The sequence below is a fragment of the Apteryx mantelli genome, chromosome 3 (genome assembly GCF_036417845.1).
Source record: "Apteryx mantelli isolate bAptMan1 chromosome 3, bAptMan1.hap1, whole genome shotgun sequence".
In the NCBI taxonomy this organism is placed as follows: domain Eukaryota; kingdom Metazoa; phylum Chordata; class Aves; order Apterygiformes; family Apterygidae; genus Apteryx; species Apteryx mantelli.
This window is the reverse complement of record NC_089980.1, coordinates 69,997,976-70,017,510: the sequence shown is the minus strand read 5'-3', so window position 1 is coordinate 70,017,510 and position 19,535 is coordinate 69,997,976. Positions and strand designations below refer to the sequence as shown.

At 39.0% G+C, this 19,535-nt stretch overlaps 1 protein-coding gene across 7 annotated transcripts in view; it reads right to left on the bottom strand.

Annotated features, from left to right (window-relative positions):
- Nucleotides 1–19,535, bottom strand: part of ARID1B (AT-rich interaction domain 1B) — a 347,057-nt gene that overhangs the window by 135,774 nt on the left and 191,748 nt on the right. For 5 of the 7 annotated variants that reach the window (XM_067293600.1, XM_067293595.1, XM_013958989.2 and 2 more), the window contains one exon: nucleotides 17,314–17,355. The exons of the other annotated variants lie outside the window; for them this stretch is intronic. In XM_067293600.1, the coding sequence (XP_067149701.1) occupies nucleotides 17,314–17,355 (42 nt within the window). The remainder of the gene's footprint in view (nucleotides 1–17,313; nucleotides 17,356–19,535) is intronic. 7 annotated transcript variants of the gene reach the window in all.

Below are 19,535 nucleotides of genomic sequence, written 5' to 3'. Positions count from 1 at the left end.
GGACCCAAGGTACAGAAAGTCCTTGATTTTGTTACTTCAAATGGAGCATACACAGGGCTATAGATAAGCAGTCAAAACTTTATATATATAAGCAAGCCTGGGGATGAGCTATGCATCAGATCTTTACAGTGAAAAATGAAAATTCAGAGTGTATGCATACAGGAGTCAGAAAATTGACAGTCAACCAACACAGCTGTTGCACATATATTTCACAGCACAAACTTTAGTGTACAGTAGGGAGCTGTAACTTTGAAATACTAACAGATGACCGCTTTTGAATCACTTTTCCTGTTACTTGGGGGTGCCTGTTACTTTTGGTTTTCAGGGTTGTTTTTTGAAACACAAGGGCAAGGGGGACAAAAACAATTTGAGAAATAAGGCAATCTGCTCTTTGACCGATTAGCTCAGATGTCAAAATGGTTAGATTCATTTTTACTGAACATCCTTCCAGCAAAGGATATCCACTCTCTTCCAGGCCAAGTGTCATGCACAAGCATACAACCGCAAATATGTACACTTCAATCTACAGACTGGTGCTTGATCCATTTACACAGTCAAGTGGCTCTTTCAAATTGCCTGTGCTCTGAGGTTACATGTCTCAGAATGTACTGAGCTTGCTGGCATTTGGAAAATTAAATTTAGAAAAATATATTCTTATACAGTTCCTTAAGTTACTAAAATATTTAGGCATTAAGATACTCTACATCTAGATAAGGGTATAAATCAGCCAGCACGACACTGAACCTCCGCTGCACACCATCCTTTCTCCGCACCTTCCATCTCCTTATCAAAACAGGGAAAACAGATGAGCCTTAAGGGAAGCCTGCTCTGAAGTGACACAGCCTAAGTCTACTCAAGCCTGCAAGGAGACTGCACTTGGATGAGCACATGTATTGGAGGAGAGCAAAAGCCATCTTTCACTTCTAAATTAGAACACACTGAACTCAAATAGCTTTGTAGATCAAAATTAGAAGTGCAAGACTAAAATAAGAGGAGAGAATTTTAATCAGGAGAAAGATCTGGAAATGTGTCCACATCTCATAGGCTCTTTTTTTAATACCTTAAAAGATGTGCCAGTGGAGAAAAAAACCAGAACACTAACCTTGCTTCTGTTGCACGTACAGCAAGCGTCTGGGCCTCACCAAAAGCCCATTTCAAATTTTGCATGCTGTGGCCCCTGGTTCTATAAAGACTTAAGGCGCCACGTAACTTATCCCTCTAATTGGGCTGTTGACACATTTAAGTTTAAGCAGGAGCATAATGTTTTCAAGATTGCTGTTTAAGAGGAGGGAAATGAAGGCCCAGGGCACTAACAATATGAGCTAGGTACACTATCTAGTCATCAAATAAAAATAATTGAAGCATATAGAATACAGAAAGTAAAAGGGAAGCTAAGGACATAAGAAACCAGCTAGTCAAAAATCCCCTTAAAAGCTCAAAATTGCAAGGCCTGTAGGGTCAAAAATCCCCTTAAAAGTTCAAAATTGCAAGGCCTGTAGGGTAGGTAACAAAAAAAACTCGATTGCCCCAAATACAATGCAAAGTTCTTCTCACAGAAAATACAACCTTACAAAAAAACCCAGCTCTTTTTATATTTGTTGAATATTCAGAACATGGTCCCTTTCAGAAACGCACCCCCTGAGCCTCCCTCCCCACAGGGCAGCACCGGGCACCCAGCTGCACCCGGGAAGGGGCCCCCAAGTCCCGGGGCCCCGCTGGCACCGCAGCTCCCACTGCTGCGGCCCCCCGCGGCCCCCGCTCGCTCCTGCGGGCTGAGCGTGAGGCTGCAGCTCACCGCCCACCCGCCACTCTGCACCCCCGTGTTGTAAAGGCAAATTCCCCTTAGGCTCTGGCCAACACACCGACGTGACAGGCACCTTAGTACAGCTGCTTGAGGTACGTGTGCACTGAGATCTGAAATTTGGATTTTATCAGATTTCATGACAGCAGGGCCTTTGCCACAACACAAAGGAAGGATGTGTGTGGAATGCAAACTCTAAACTAAAACACATACCACACTTCAGAGTATAAATTACTTTTCTTCAGAGTAAAATATCATCAACAAATCTCCAAAGTCTTAAAAAGCAATGCTCTTTGGAAAAAAGTATATTCACAGTAAATATTAGCACAGAAAAACTGTGGCAACAGTTGCAACAGAGAAAGGGGGGGAAAAAAAAAAGAAACATGACCTCATATAAACTACTATCCATAACTACTTATGACTGTTTCACAAACTGCTTTAACATTTTAGGAATTCCTGTGGAAACAGTATATTACATCCTTATGAAACATTTATCTTTTGAACTGAAGATTTCATTCTCTGTCCGGTAGCTTGAAGGAAGTAAGCAGCAAACAGTGAAAGGAGACCTTCTTTGGCCTGAGTTACCGGGGGCTAGTTAGGAGGGAGATTATTTATAAAAAAAATCCATAACCCTAACTCCTGATGTTTTACGGCAAAATAAACAGAGCTTAACTCTCGGACACAGAACGGATATAGTTCTCTTTTCCCTTTTAGTTTTTGTTTGTTTAACCAAAACCATTTATTTCAAATCAGATCAAGATATGATCACAGTACATTAACTATGCACATCCTCTTTCGAGTAGCCCCAAAATGTTACAGCACCGTCCAGACAATGAGGGCACACTGCTTCCTGGCAAGAATGGATTTGTGTGTGTACTAAAGTCCTAGCTCAATCCCGCTGAAATCGAATCTGCAGTATAGTAGAATTATTTTAACATTCATTTGGGTGAGAAGAGGCCTCCATAGGCAGTTCTGGTGCTGATGCATAGGCAGGCAGCTAGTCTGTGCGACTGTCCTTGCTCACCACGTAAGCAGCAACTTATTTGTGCGAGGAGTTCAACCAAAGAAGATTTTCAATCCAACTATCACTCACTGTGAGAAAAAGGGGTCAGAAATGAACCCTAAAAATCCACTAGTTACTTCGAATAACACTGACTCCTTGGTAAAGCTAATGGGAGTAGTTGTGGATTAAGTAGTCATTCACAACCCAAATAATACTGCACATCCAGAGAGACCTGAAATATCCACTAGCCCTATATTATAATGTGTATGTGTACACATATGTATAATGTTATATAGTATTTATACTACTTTGTATCCCCATGATTCAGCTTCAAATTTGTGACTGCTGTTCTGGCACAGAGCTGAACCTATCCAGGCACAGAAGGTGCTACGGAGCATCGAAGCTCTGTAGTGCCGTGCCGGAGCTGTCCCGAGGCCTTGCCAGCCCCTCGCCCCAAGCAGCATGCAATGTAAGGGAGGGCACACCGGCTGCACCTGGCGTTGCTCTCGCCCAGCGGTCCAAGAGGCCTCACTGGACACCGCGGACCAGCCTTTTCGGACAGCAGTGCAGAGTAGCAATGAGCTCCATCTGTTCTCCACCTTATCACCAAGACATCCTAGACAAAGTCTGCAAATGCTTTCTGTAACCAAGGGAGGGGTGAGCCAAAGGACTGGACTTCAGGATTTTAACAAGCTATATTACAAGTTACGCTGTAAAATAGAGGCGAAGGCACAATGTGGTCTGGGTCTAAAGTTACTGCTGGAACCCACTGCCTCAGCAACTTCAGTTATTTTGCAGTAAAATGCTTAAAGAGAAAGAACAAGAAGTGATAAGTTTTTTTAAATACAAACTTGGGATGAGACAAAATTACAACAAATGATTTATTGCTAATTATACCTTAATAAAAAAGAAAAAATATAAATCTGTATGAGAAAATTTGTACATGAGGTCTAAAGCTGACCCAAAACATGTCAGTGGATGATCATTCACAATCCTGTGCTTCTCTATTGTGGAGTGGCCCCATCAGAAGCATGGTTGAAAGAAGGGCTGAGAGGGACGAAGGGGAGCGGAAATTCTGAGAAACTCTTTGTACACATTATGGGAAGATTTAGTGCACAGCCATGATTTGAATCGACTTAGAAAAAAATCACTAGATCCACAACTATTCCTGCTTTCAAGCCATTCAAAAGTCTAGCCAAAAAAGGAAAGAAACTAAATAATTAAGTATAGCTATATAAGAAATACAACTATACGTAAATAATTGCTTGTATATATATATATGTCTATATAGCATATATATTTGTATAGAGGGGGGTGTGTGTGTGTGCATGCACGCACATGTGTGTGTATAAATATATCTTTGAGTATTTTCTTAGAAGCAAGCAGAAATTGATTTAAATTCATCTCTGAACATGCTGAAGAGCCAGCACAGTAATTGTGTTATTTATTAATTATTATAACCATACCAACTGTCCTTTCTTTTCATCTCTCCAATAAAAACAATTCATTCCTAATCCACTACAGCTGCAGAAACTTTTATGAAACATTACATAAGGTAATAAAATAGCTCCAGTTTTAGGGCTGCAGTATCCATTTCTGGCCTTCAATCATTTGTGTCAGATTATAATCTCCAGTGAAGAGTTCTGTGTTATTTGAACGATCCAATACCTCACTGGCACATGCAAGCATGCTATAAGATTTTTCCAAATTACACAGCAATATATTCTGAATAGGAGATCAGTCACTGAACAAGCTAAATCTGCATGGAGAATGACTGAAAGAACAAGGGGAGGGGGTAGCATGCAGTATCAGAAAAACGAAAATGGAACTGAGAAAGGAAGGAGGACTGTACACATCTACCATAGCTGAAAAGGTTTCTAGCAATATCTACTGGCAGTTTCTTTCCATCTGTTTAAGTAGTTCCCTCTGTTATTCCATGGCAATCAATAATTTGAGTGGGCATGAAATAGAGAACGTCTCATAGTTTCAAACAACACAGGATATAAAATACAATTGAAATATATTTCCATGTGCTAAATCCAATAATGATTATTGTAAACCAATTGCTCATACAGCATATTTTGACTATGAAGGTGGTAGGTGGTGGTGGTGGTGGTGGGAAATAAGGAGCAAACAGAAAGGAAGAAACATGTCAATTTTAATTCTTAGTTATCAAATTTACTTTTCTTTTGCTAGGATATTGTTAAATGCATTTTCATGTTTCATAGGAAGATACATGTTTTGAAGACAGTTAGTTGTAACAAGATCTTCATTTTGTTTTTGTTTTAAAATGGCCATAATTTGCACACCCTGACACCTGCTGATTTCATGCCCTGCCTTTTCCCATCAAAGCCCATTCTCAGCTTTCCACATGAGAAAATCTCATTTATCAAAATTCTGTTAGCGTAAGGGGAAGGGCTACGCTGAGCTGAGCCAGGGCCTTCATTAAACATGCAGAACATAAACTGCTGACACTAAGCATAGTCAACTTGCAGCGTGGCAGAGGAGGAAAAAAAAAAAAAAGAGCAACGAGACAGAAGGAATGGTGTGATGGTGAGATGGGAATAAATGCTTTGCAAAACTGTCTCTTTTAAGTCCTACTGAAGTCAGTGAGATTTAATCACAGACCTAAAGTTAAGCATGTGCTTAACTTTGCCAAACAGAAATAGATCACTAAATTATGAATGAAACATTCTATTTCTATTTCAAGAACATGGACACTTTGTTCTCTAGGCCTTTCCCTAAGGGAATGAAAAAAGTAAGGGAGAAAAAAAAGGTAACAAAATGGAGAAAACAATCCCTTCTTCATCTCAAAATACTAACTCCAGATAAATGAACTATACATTATACTTAGTAAGATTTAAAAAGTTGGTATCCATCATTTAGGTTCTGTTGGAGAGAAAACAGCAATTGCCATTACATTCACTAATTTCAAGACAGTATCAAAGATGGGTGCTCTGAATAGGAAGGAAGGAAAAATTTGTGTATTTGGAAGAGGAAAGCAATAAAACAGAAATACATTAAAGATCAACAGTAGGGTTGAAGGGGAACAAAGCAGCTTTTTATATTTTCACTTCAGTTGCTGTTCTTGATTTTTTTCCCCTTTTAATTCTCCAAGATAGCTATGTAATGCTGCCTACAGTAGAAACTTGAATTTAATAGGCACGAAGCAGAAGGTGTGTAGCATTTTCCTCTGATCCCAAGGAACAAGCACTTAGCTGTAAGAGATCCACAATGAGTCACTGCAGGGAGGAATCAAATGCATCACAGGTACACGCAAGCCTTTTTTTATTATTATTGTACCAACTGAAAACACTTTATAACTTACAGCCCTAGGAAAAAAAAATCCATTTAAACCAAAACCAGCCTTCTACTCCTATCAAAATATACAGCACCCCAACTATAGTAATGCATTCATATAGTTTCAGTGGAGGCTCAGGGAGGTGCAAGGGGGGACAGGGGTAGGGGGAAGGTCAACATTTTCTCTGTAAGCTTTTTTTCGTATTTATAAATAGGCTAAGATAATCATATCAAGTTGAAACTGTCTCAATACCGAAATGAATGACTTTCCACCAAATTTCAAACAGCAGCTAAGAGCTATTTTAATATTCATTATCTGAAAAATAATATCATATTAACATTTTGTGATACTTTGACATCTCTTAAAATAATTCTCCAAAGTTAATTTGAAGTTAAAAGTACAGTTAAATTAATGGCCTGATTCTGCTACCCTTTCCCATACTGACTATCATTATACTCCAGAAAGAAAGAATTTTAATTCTAGCTCCAATCAACTATCTCTTAATACTTTTTTATTTATTTATTTTTTTTAACATCTTCCAGGATTCTGTATACATGTAGTTTAGACAGAACAGAACAAAAAGTAGACACACAGGTGGCTATAGGGCATGCACATTAGTCATTCTCCAGAAGTAATTTTAGTATGTTCTTTTTAAAACATGTTGTACACGTTTAACAGAAGTCAATAGCTGTTTTCACAGTGAAAATCTTTAATAGAGTCATTTTTCTTAACGTCACCTATAAAATACAATGGAATGGCACTATTCTTACACCTTCTCTTTGGATTTGTAACCAGTGCAATATTTTCAGCTTTTTAAGCTTTATGCTGGTCAACAAGACACTGTAGCCTGCCATAGAAAACTGCACACCACATGGCACCATTCAACAGCATATCTAGGTCAGCTTGCATTTTTAATGTGCTCCATTAGTTTTCCCTTGCTCTCTGTATCAAGTTTAAACTTTTACTTCTCACTTTCAAACCTTGGTGTAACTAAGCCAGGCAACATGCAGGATCTTAAGAGTATCATGACCGTCTTCAGCATTTGCTCCACCAAAGACACTGACTCCAGTCCTACTTAATTTCCTTTTTCACCATTCTATCTTCATGCCATTTCTAGGCCCAGCATCCCCAATTTCTTCTTCGAGATCCTCCTCCACAACACTATTGATAAAAAGAGTTTATTGAAAAAATAAAAAAGCTTTAGCTAACATAATTCCTTCCTCAATACTCTTTGGGCAGCTTAACAACTTTGACTTTGGAAGCATTCTGCACACGCCACAGCTTCAAAACTAAAAGTTAAAAAGTGCATGAACACCCATACCTATATTACTGTAAAGCTTTTGCATGCAGTCATACAGTACACATTACAGTGATATTTAGATGCTACAAAAGCCAGTTCCACATGATTCACTTTGTTTTCTTTCCTAAACAACAGGTCTCAAACGCATTTACTAATTTTCAAATTGTGTGGATTCTAGCTCTGTCCTTCTCACAACTCTTTCTAAGATATATGTATTCCTGCACAGCCCTTGCACAAGGATTAAAGCTGTAAAGCCACTCTAGATTATAGACTAAATTTACAAGGTAATCAGTACATCTGCTCTGACACCGAGGCATAATACCATGAGGAATTTTCACAGGCAGCTGGGGAAGATTCAGACAGATCTCAATAAAGGAGGGAAAAAAACCCATCAGGTGGAGTGAGAAGAGAGAGTCTCGTGAAATTGAACTGTACAAGCAATGCTTATTTTGCTTCAGACTCAAATGTTAAGGCAAGTTTTACTAAAGAGACTGTAAATCTGTCTGCTTTCTATTTCAGGTAGTATCAAGGATTCTGTGGTAAAATCACAAAAGACATACAAATATTATTACAATAGAAATGTATCACCATTGCTTACAAAACATATACTCTCAGACAATTTTAAACATTGCAACAATATGGAAATCATGTCAAAACCATGCTGTAATCTTGGTCTTCCTATACAAGAGATAAAGCAAAATATACTATTAAAATCCAGTGTAATTAACTGTTCACCAAGCAAATCAAAGAAATGACCTTGAAAAATAACAATATTCCCACTGTCATTCTAATCCAATAAATTTATCCATCAAAATCCCAATTCACTAGAAAACATTGCCTCACAAGAAGAATCTCTTAAAAAAATAAATAATGGAATAATTGAAGCTTCAGAGTTACAAAATGTTGTTTTTGTAACAGGAATGTACTTTTGGTAAAAAAAACCTCAAGATTTTGCATTATTGCCATTGTTTCTTCCTCTTTGAAATCCACGATGACATGTCAACGGTACTTTTACAAGCTAAGCACAGTTCTGAAGCATGATACACCTGACCTTGTCTCAGGAAAAAAGGGAGATGAAATCCTAAATCACATCTGTCTACCCAACAACTTTCTCACATTTCTCTTTGCATTTTCTGTATTCTTCAAACCTAGCATCAGCTCTAACAAGCTGACTATGCAATCGGGGTAAGCAGCCACATGGCACAAAACTGAACTTTCTATACCCACGAGTACATCCGTTTGGTGCTGTTAAAAGAAAAGAAAAAAAATACTATACACAAAAAGCAAACAAATGAACAGTAGTAAAAGAAAAAAAAAAGTTGTGGTTTCTTTGTTGTTGTTGTTTTTAAGTCACAACACTAATGGGAACCTGCTTCCTGTAACAAGGTGGGGTTCATCGCTGTAGGGCGAAGTTCTGGTTGCACCAGTTATGCAATGGGAAGAATTTACAGAAGAAAAAGAAATCTGGTCTAACCTGCTCTCCTAATCAAGAAAGGACAGGGAACTATTTGCAAAGACTCTGTTCTGCCCTCTTCCCACCCCCAAACAAAGAGACCACCTGCCTAAACATTTACTTAAAAGTTGCAGGTATTTACAAGCAAAGGTGTTCTAATTGTCAAAAGAGTTCTCTGTAAATCTGATATTCCCTGAAAGTTCAAAACAGCAGTGTAAATCAAACGGGCCACACAGAACTGTAAATGACTGACAGGATCACAGAAACATGGCCTTGGTCACATTTTAACAGACTGGAGCACAGCTAGAAACAACTATTAACAAACACTGACCTGACAATGGCAACTGGGTTGGAAACATGAGGCCCTAAGACTGAAGAGCTCCCACCAATTAAAAATGTATGGAATAACAGCAGAAAGACTAAGAGAATTACCACTATTTTGTGGTAACTTATATCACTGCATTGTAGTGGCTGATGTGAAATGGCAGGTTCAGTCTGATCCTCAAGTTGATGCGTGTTCCCATCACAAAAAACAGTATCAAACTTTGTACTTTTGTGGCATTTCTACAGAGCTTAAGGGCTAAATGCCCTTTGCATATCCTAGACCGTCTCTCCAAGCTCAGATGGAAGCACACTGACAAAGCAGCACGGGGAAGCACAAGCTGCTGGAGCTGCTGCTGCTGCCATAAATGCTGGGTGGTTAAAGGTTACAGCAGTTAATTTCGACAGTGGCAACTTAAAACAGCACAGAAACACAGGAGAAGTACTGAAGGAAGAAGGATACAGACCAATTAGAAAAGCAAAAATATTTCCCAAGCCTTCTTTCTTACAGATGTCACTTTAGCAGAAACTAAACAACTGTCGTGCATAACACACATCTGTTCCTGAAAACTGTACACCAATTTCTGACCCCTGATTTTCTCAGGAAGTTAGCGGCAGCTGCAGACTTGTGTCAAAAATCAAAATGTGGTCCCATCCACATCTTGATAATATACACAAACTAGGCAGTATCGGAGATGAAGGTTGTTCATCATGCTTATGTATGTTCATAAAGTAGGGGTGCAGGAAGAAAGCTAGCAGTTTAAGATTTTTTAGTGCTAATGCCAACTAGTTTCGAGGCACTGGGGAAATCTCACAACAGCAGTTTCCAAAGATGCTGAGACAGGCATGATGTTCACCAGCTTTGCCGACACTAACTTTCCACACAGTGTGCAGCGCTTTTTAAAAATAAATACGTTACCACCTATACATGCAGACTGCCTAAGTCTAATCCCAAGGGCACCAGTATTTATTCTGCAAGCATCACAAGATGCTTCACACTGAAAAGGAGCATTAAACATGTATTTATTGCTATTTTTGGTCACTGGCAAGAAATCTACCCAGGGAGGAGCCATTAGACTATCCAAGGAGGATGGCATACTCTGACCTGCTGCACGCTCACTCACAGGGACATTGCAGCAGAAGACAGACCCTTCCTAAAGCCTAGCCTTACTTTGTCTTTCCTGTGACTGCAGTACAGGAGCGCGTGCAAATTAACAGCATCACTCACTGGCTTTGGGCTACAGAGCATAAAGAGGAAAGAACCAACTGTTACTATGTCATTCATCCTGCATATATTGATATTCTTGCATTTTCGGGTTTTCAGCTAACATAGGACTTTTTTTTCTGTTCTGTGTATCATTTTATCTTTTCCTTTTCATGTGAGTTTGCCTCAGAATGGTCCAGATCCATCTCCACTGCATGATGAGTCCCTTGGACCTTGAAGAAGCTCTCCTTCTTCTCCATCCTCCAACAGAGCTTGAACTCTTCAATCATGTAACGAAAGAGGGAAGGATCTGTGGGGACTGGGGTGCTACAGCAGGCAGGTGCTGTTTGGAACAGATTTTGAGGGGGTACCACACTCCTGTTCTGATTTCATCTTCTGTACGCCAGATAGCTAGATAGAATCCTCTGCAGTCCTCAGCACCCAGGGTAAGGTGGATCACAGTTAGGGTTGTACGATGGATGGAGAGAATTTACGGCTTTGAGTCTGTTGGTGTGCTTCTCAGTTTCTATAAAACTAACTAAAAAAAAAACCCCCAGAGGTATTTATTGCAACTAAACTTACCAAAAAACTACTGGTTACTTAGGTAAAAGTTCTAAAACATGATCACAATTGCTTTGTTTTGCGTGTTCTTGGATTGTTCTGAACAACATCGGAGTAATACGTATAGGTCCAGGCAGAAATGTGCTGAAGTTACTACTACTTACTTAGTTGCAACTATTTTGAAACACATTGGCACATCTGTCAGGGGTCTCTACCCCCTGCAGAGAATATCAAAAAAACAAAAAACAAAAAACCAACCCTTATAGCCTGCTCTAATGCCATTCTTCACTCTTCAAAAACAGCACGGATGGCACTCAGAAGACTTCAGCAATCCTAAAACACAGCTCTAAAATGACTCAAAAAAAGAAGGTTGCAAAATCTTTTTAATCATCTCTGAACACCTCTGATAAAACAACTCCACACAGAAAACAAACAAACAAAAACCCGGAAAAAAGTGTAATCCTAATTCTATTCTAAGTAGAGAAAAGAAGTTACTGGAGGCTAATATGAATATCTATTCTTTCTAAGCTGAAACAAATCCAAAAATTTATTTGCAACCCCCAGATTTATACATAAAACAACAGTGCACAGACAGATGTAAATGAGGACTCATTTCTCTATATTTTCCTATATACTAAACGCACACATAGACACTCCAAGCGTCAACATATCAAGACAGAGATAATTCAGACACTTGAAAACATCCTCTTCTAAAAAGGATTAATTGCCTTTAAAACAATTAGTTTGTCTTTGAAGATGCAACTTTTATTAGCAACCAGCAGATGGCAGAAGCAGAGGCTGCTTAGAGACTTCAACAAAAGAAAGCTATCTTAAACAAGGCATGCATTAAAAGGAAACAATTTTTAATGCCTACTTTTTCTTCTCCCTCAATGGCTTTTCTCCTTCTTTCCAAGAAATAAGTAGTATTTTGTGCCAATCAATCCAACACAAATTTCAAAAAATTTTAGCAAACAAAAAATCTCTTAAGAACATGTTTTCTCAATTTTCTCAAATGGCATCCCTACTCCATCTCGTAGCTCAAGGCTTCCCTATTATGGATATTGCCAGAACAGCAGTTTCCTTCTAGATTGCACAGTCACAATTCACAGACAGCCACCAAAAATATTCTCTTTGGTGTGCTATGCTTCAGATCAGGAAGTGGACACGTAGCTACACTGTGCAGCTGAATTTCCCCTTGGGATTTGAACTTGTATCTGGGACTGTGAAAATAAGTGGGCTACAGAAGATGCAGAGTGATGTGCTGAGTATCGCAATAAAGCAGCATTTGCAAGCTGGCAGAAGGGGAAAGAATTTTAATAAACTGGAGTAAAAGTAGCCTGTTTGGGAAGAGAAAAAGATTTTAGTTCTCAGCACGCTTGATTTTTAAAACCGGATATCCTATGTCAGGGAAAGAACATTAAAAAAATGCATACCAACATTGCCATTTAAAAGGGGCTAGGAACAGAATCTCTCAACAACTTCCAGAGTTACTAAATTATGGAGACGAGGTCATCACTTTATGCTGTGTCACAACACAAAAATATAGCTCGTCCCACGAACACTGCCTAAAGCTCCGCTGCGCTGGCACAACCAGATCAGAAATGTCACCTTTATTACACTGCTTTAATAGAACTGTGTCTCCATTATGCTGATTTCTGGATCAAAGAGAAACGCTTTCTCCTGTATTTGTCTTTTCCGACAGAAATGTACAATTGCTCCTTTAGTGAACGCCTCCATCAGAAATATGATTGTTTCCTTGACCCCAGCAGTTCAGTCCCAGAAACGAATGGGGGGAGCTTGCTCCCGCTGCAGGACAGCGTGAGATGCGGCTCTGAGGGTAATTCTGCCTCTGTACATTAGCATGTGTTCCCCTTGCAAAATATGAAAGGCTTTCGCCCCTGCCCCCTTTCCTTAAATGACACCTGCAAAACACTAATCCAGTTGCCATTTATTTCCATATGTCAAATTACAATCTTAACTTGTGCAAAGCAACATAATAGTAATGATTAAGCCAATTACATCACAACGCAGCTTAAAACTACACACAATGGCAGGATTAAAGCTCACTACCAAATAAGAGAGGCCAGCTCTTGGTGGAGCTCCCCCACTGTGGGAACATAAGTGTCTCTTTTCCTGTTGCACAAAGTTGTGAGCCTTCTGACATGTAGCTGCTGGACTGCCATTAACAAACTTATTTATATTAATGCTGCCCTAAGCTAGGATCACTGCTCCTCAGCATTAGCTGGGGTAGGCAGGCTCTGCGGCTGCCTCCACAAACAGGGCTTATGGCGCTTTACACGTCCACATACAGGTTGAGACATGTGGACAAGGTGATCTCACCCTTCTTAACTGAATGAAACCTCCTCTACCCTAGATTATTTGGGTCAGGTAGCTGCTGACAGCAAAAGCCTTAGGGACAGGGAGGGAAAGAAAAGGATAGTAAACCGAGCACAAATATTAAAAAAGTATCTCATTCTCTAGGTAGGGCCAAATATCATTTTTAACCTGTCTGGGGTATACACTACTGCATTGTGCACTGTAATTCCAACTGATGCCAATACGAGGCTCAAACAACAATAAAATATGGGTTAAATCTTTATATAATAACCAACCTTTCAGACTAAGATTTTCAATTCTACCTAAGGGATTAAAGTGTTCTAATGGAAATTGAGCATCTAAATCCCTTAGGAGGATTTTAAAAACTCAGACACAGTTATTTTTATTTGTTCACTGCCTTGGTGTTAAAATAAGTACCATTCAAAATGGTTAAACCTTTTACCTTTTATTTTTGCTTTGTGCATCTTACCGTTCTTTTTTCCCCCCCTCTTTCTTTTTCACATATTTGTATCCCTTCTTATTTCCTCTACCATCTGGGAGCACTGGTCCCATCTGCTAAAATATATCTTCCTATTCCAGCTAAAATCAACACAAATTAAATTGGTACTGTTAGTATTTTACATGTCATCATTAGGCTTTAATAAGATTAATGGGACTGAAGGAGTTTCCAACTCTCAAATACATTGTTTTGTGTTGACTGCAGACTCAGGCAGATACCACTGCATCTATTCATTCTCATTTTGTGTTAGTTTCTTGGCAACTATGGTTTGAAAGAAACTTATTTATATACATAAGTTTATACTCAGCAGAATCTGAATGAACCATGCAGAACTGTTAAGTCTGTCCCAGATCACCTATCAGCTGTTTATGATTTGTCAGGCTATCGTTTTCCTTACATCTCTCTGTACATAACCATGCACACGTCACAACCATTCCAAATGCTGAAACTGTAAGATCGGTCAAAGCCTGTTTTTTTTTTTTTTTTTTTTTTAAAGAAACCAACATGACACACACGCACATATAAACTGAATACCACTTGTACGATCTTCAAAAATGCTGTTACAGCACACTAATAGCTTCCCCCTTCTATAAAATTAGTGGCACAGAAAGCTGAATGTTTTTGTTTCCTACCACTCAATCAAAAGGAAGGCTTGGATATAACACTGTCAAAATGTATTCATCTTTATACTTATCAAACAACAACTTTTATTTAAATTTGACTGAAAAACTGCTTACACTTTAATGAATCATTAAAGAGTACTGGTCTCACATATGCACAGAATAAAGAAAAAACAATAACGTTCATACCAAAAATGGCATTTTTACTCCAACAAATGCCTTGTGTTCTACCTTTGTTTGGGGGAAAATCTGTTTTCTTATTAAAAAAGTGGTGTGGAAGGAACACTTTGAAGAACTGTTACTAAGGGTGTGCAATTTGTATCTGTTCTAAGCTTAAGGATTAAAGATAAGATCTGGAAGTTTTGTAACCTCCATTTACCCTTCCCCTTTTTTTTTGTTTTTTTGTTTTTGGACAGTGTGAAACAGTAGCTTTGGGTTTTATTTTCTTTCTAACTTAAAAATTGTTTTGTTCAAATCCATATGCAGATCTCACATCCAAAGGATTCTGTAGCCGATTCTACCTGTGCCTGTCATCAAAGACCCAAATATTCAAGGGACAGACAAAATGTCCAGATCTTCCCTTTGTGGGCGACAGCTATGGTGCAACAGAACAATGTCCTGCTGTCTCGCCCAGCTTGCTTTCCAGGGAAACAGACCCACTCGCTGCCAGGATGGGTATTTACCACGAGACTGAAAACATGGAGTATTTAAAACAAAAGGATAACGCTATAAGCTCTCTCAGCATTTTAGAAATGCTCTTTTTTAAAAACAGTATTGCAGTAGCTACAGGAAACACAACCTGTCAACAACTGTAAGACTAGGTGATAAATGTCCAAGGACAGGTAGAATGGATACAGTCAAAAGAACAGCTACTCTCTGCAGCAACTTAGGTCAGCTTATGTGCACAAAGGGGACTACACCACGTTACAAGCCAAGGCACATGCTACACCCAATATTGTAAAAATAGCCCCCCAAGAATATGCCTTAGACCTAGAAAGAAATTCAGGCTGAAAATTGGCACCAAGGCTAGCATTACATTGTGCAAACTCTAAGCTTATACCCTTCTCATCTCTATAATCTGGTATTTGCCATTCAGACTAATTTTCCTATTTTAAGAAAGATTTTTATTCTAGTTATGAAATGAAAATCAGTTTTATTTTCAAAAATTGTGTTTATATGTATTCTCCATGGGCATACCAACTGATTTGTCAGTATAACACTGACAGACTACCATTTATTTGTCATTGAGACAGGCAATAGAGGAAGCATTTTTTAAGGGGGAGAGGGAAATAAAATGTTTTCATAGAAAACCTAAAATAGACAGCTAAGATAAATTCTGGGATTAACAAATTTGGGATGAAACCACCTTCTTGTCCTTTTTTCTTGACAGATAAAAAGTACACGGCATTCCTAAATATAGATATTCTATTATAATGTAAGACTACTTTTTAAGTGAGTAAAAAGAACCTGTCGGTTCTAATGTTGAATCTTACAGAAAAGTTGCTTGGGTCTCTGGAAGATGGTGTTAGAGCTCGCAATAATACATATTCAGTTTTGCAAAATCTCACTCTTAGCAAAAGAAAATTCTTAAATCTTTTGGTGGTAGAAAGGTGTTTCAAATGATGTCCATCAAGATGACACTAAGACCAAAAAATAACTTGCAAGTTTAGCCATAAAAAACAGTAAGAAGTCTTCTTCACAGTGTTTTAGTTGTGAGAGCTATTGGCTACAATAATCTTCAGTAATATTTCTGTTTACCCAGCTAATCTGAAGGATTATGGAGATGAGTTCACAAGAGCTGACCCTCCAGGTTTATCAAATATTCAGTGAATATTCTGTAGGCATGCTGGGTATTAAATAAAAAATGGAAAATACCCATATGTTGAATACTTCAAATAATACTGGAGTAGCTCTGTTTATTTTTTAATAATTTATTTCAATCACTATCAGATATCACAACATAAAACATACAATAAGGGCAACAACTTTAAGTTCTGGCATCATGAATATTTAGGTCCTTTAAAGATTTTTTTTTTGGTGGGTTAATTTTGTTTATGGCATTCTATATAAACTTGGAGAAGTTATTTAATCTTTTCTTGATTTTTTTTTTCACCTTGGTAGTAATAACACTGCTACTTTCTCACCTGCAGTGGTATCACTGCATGTGGGCTTTCAGCAGGAGGAAATTCTTCATTGTCATGATTTAGCCTTCTGTTCCTGCAATCTCTTTCTTCCCCTCCCCTATCCACTCTCTTTTCTCAGCTAACTAGATCTAGCCTACACACAATCTGCCTTGCCTAAAATCATCTGCTATTAGTGCTCAATTAAGAACCATGGTCAACATCACAAGGTTCATAGGCCAAAGAAAGTCAAGCAGTAATTAGCATACACCCCATTCATTTTGCAGAGTAGGCCTAAAGTGATCTCTCGAACAGGTATACTGTTATGCCATGCATTGATCTACAGTTGAACACCGGGTGATGCAGCTGTTTAGTGTATTACTTTCTACTTGAGATGCACTGTGAGAAAGGATCATAAACAAAGTGGCTTACTCAACAGATTGCAAAGCAGATAATGACTAGGATTTTTGAGCTGCAAATCTGTGGAACAAGAACAAATCCAACACTCAGCCAACTCCAATCTTAAAAGTCACTAGAAAGCTGAACTTCCAGTCTTCCACCTGGGCTTCCCTAACTAAACTTTGCTTAAATAATTTATACTACATAACACAACTAAAACAGCCTATGTGCCATTCCCAGAATACCACACGTAAGGGATTAAAATCTCTGAATTGGTGGATATACGTCACAGGAGCCTCAGTTCTCAGGCTGAAAATTACCTTCTGCTGTGACACCACATCCAATAATTTAAAATTATGGGACCTCGATAACAAAACTGCATCAAACTACACACCTTGTGTCCAAATGTAGCATCCTCCGAGGCCAAGACTTCAACCTGAAATTATAAGGAGAAAGATCATTTCAAATTTAGCCACTACCAACAACCTCTCCTGAGCACAGCACGACAGTCCAGGCAAAGAAGAGTTCTGTAAGCGAAGACACTAGTCTGGGTCAGCCCTAGGAAGCCTGTGTACATGCTGACATGCTGAACTAACAGCTGACAACAGAAACCCTCAAGAGAAACTCAGAAAGCACCCTTCAAGACACAGACCAGGCCTCTCAACCTAAACCACGTGAGGAACATCTTTCAGTGTCCCAAAACTTACTGCCCAACAGCCGGAACCTTGTTTTCCATATGGAGTCTTGGCTACAACAAAAAGCTGCCTGAGAGCAACCAGAATCACCAGCCATGACAATTCCCTGCTAAAAAGACAGGAATAATCCAAGTTCTTCCCCTCCTGTTTTCTTCCACCTACTAGGCTGAGCACTCCTGCATCAGCACAAAGTGGAACAGCTATAACTGGAAACTCGGCAGCACAAGGGCTCACTTACAGACTCCTGCCCTGTCTTGAGCAAAGTGAATTCATTAAAAACTGTGGAATTCAGAGAAGACAAATTCCTCATGCAAAGGCTGAGGCTACCAGGCTGCGAGATACAGTGAATGTTTGAAAGCTTGAGAAAAGCAAGCTGTTAAGTGATCTAGTGGTGCTGCAAATCAAATTCCTTACTGGTTGCCACATATCTTACAGCTCAAAGAGTTGATATGCATTAATCTGGGACAACGACTACAGAAACAGAAAAGCAGGCGCAATGATTTTCATTAGTCTCCTTAAAAATACTTCACACTGCAGCACCTTTCACCTGAGAATCTCAGTGCATTTATGATTTCTAATTAATTAAGCTTCCCAATAGTCCAGTGAATCAGGAAACATCATCATCCCAGTAAACAGACAGAAGAGCGAGGCAGAGAAAGGTTAAGTAATCTAGTAATCACGTGCCAAGCCAGGGACACACTCAAGAAAAGCAGCCCAGATTTCTACTCCCAGGCTCATAGTTTAACAAGTAGGAAATTCTCTACTTCTGATTTACATCCTATTTTAAATGCCTACTGCTGCATTATAATTTATATAACTAGTATAACTATAACTAATGTATCTAATCTCCAGTTTAACTTAAGAAGAGTGAAGGATTTAAAGCAAATCAAGGGGGAAAAATGAATGTCAAGTTTCAGCCTGAAGCACATTATACTGCCAGAGTTATAAACCCCCAAACAAGAGGGTTTATAATGTTAGTTTATCAGCCTTTCCAATGATGGCAGCACTTAAATATATTTATGTCACGATCTAGCAACATATGGCATCTCTTCATCTCTAAATTAAAAAAAGGGGGAAGAAAAAGGGAGGGAGGATAAAGGATTTATAGGAACTAAGAATGAAAGGAGAAAATGAACCTCATGTTACCCAATTGTGACCTGTCCAGCTGATTAGGAATGGCACTAAGAGGCTACAAAATGGGATCTCATTCAGTAGGAGGTAGGAAAAAAAATCCAAGTAAATAAAATCAATCTGAAGTGATATGTATTAGCTACTTATATTAAGCTTCTAATCCTTCAGGCACTTTATAAATATTAAACAATCAGTCCTGGTGAGACTGATAAATATCCATAATATACTTTACAGATGAAGAAACAGACAGAGGGGTTAAGTGACTTGCCCAAGGCCAAAAAGAGAATAATCAGAGGCTGGACTGGAAATAACAGTATGTCACAGTACAGTGCCCTAGTCATGTACTTTTTTCAGAAGCTATTCAAGTAATTCCCATATCAGAAGCAATCCAGCTAGGGTTAATGTGGTACCCATCTACATTGCGAACATCCATTTCCACTTGGCTAATTGCTTTGGCGTAACACCCTGCTACCTCGGCTACCCACATTCCAAAACATGAGCAAGCTGGTTTAAAACCAACTCAGGTTTATCTACATGCTATTATGTTGTTCATATACCGTAACTGCTACCTCCAGACCCTTCAATACATATTACTCTGCTCCACCAGTTCTAAACTTTTTGTAGTGGAGATTCATCAGGAAAGCCTGGTGGTCTTCGCCGCATCACTGGGTCCCTCTGCGCCCCCAGCAGGGCTGCGGGCTCTTCACTGCTCCACACCACTCTGCTGCCCCTTCCTCCTCTGCTCCTGTGATCCCAGCAGGGCTAAGGTGCCCCCCTGGGGCTGCTTTCA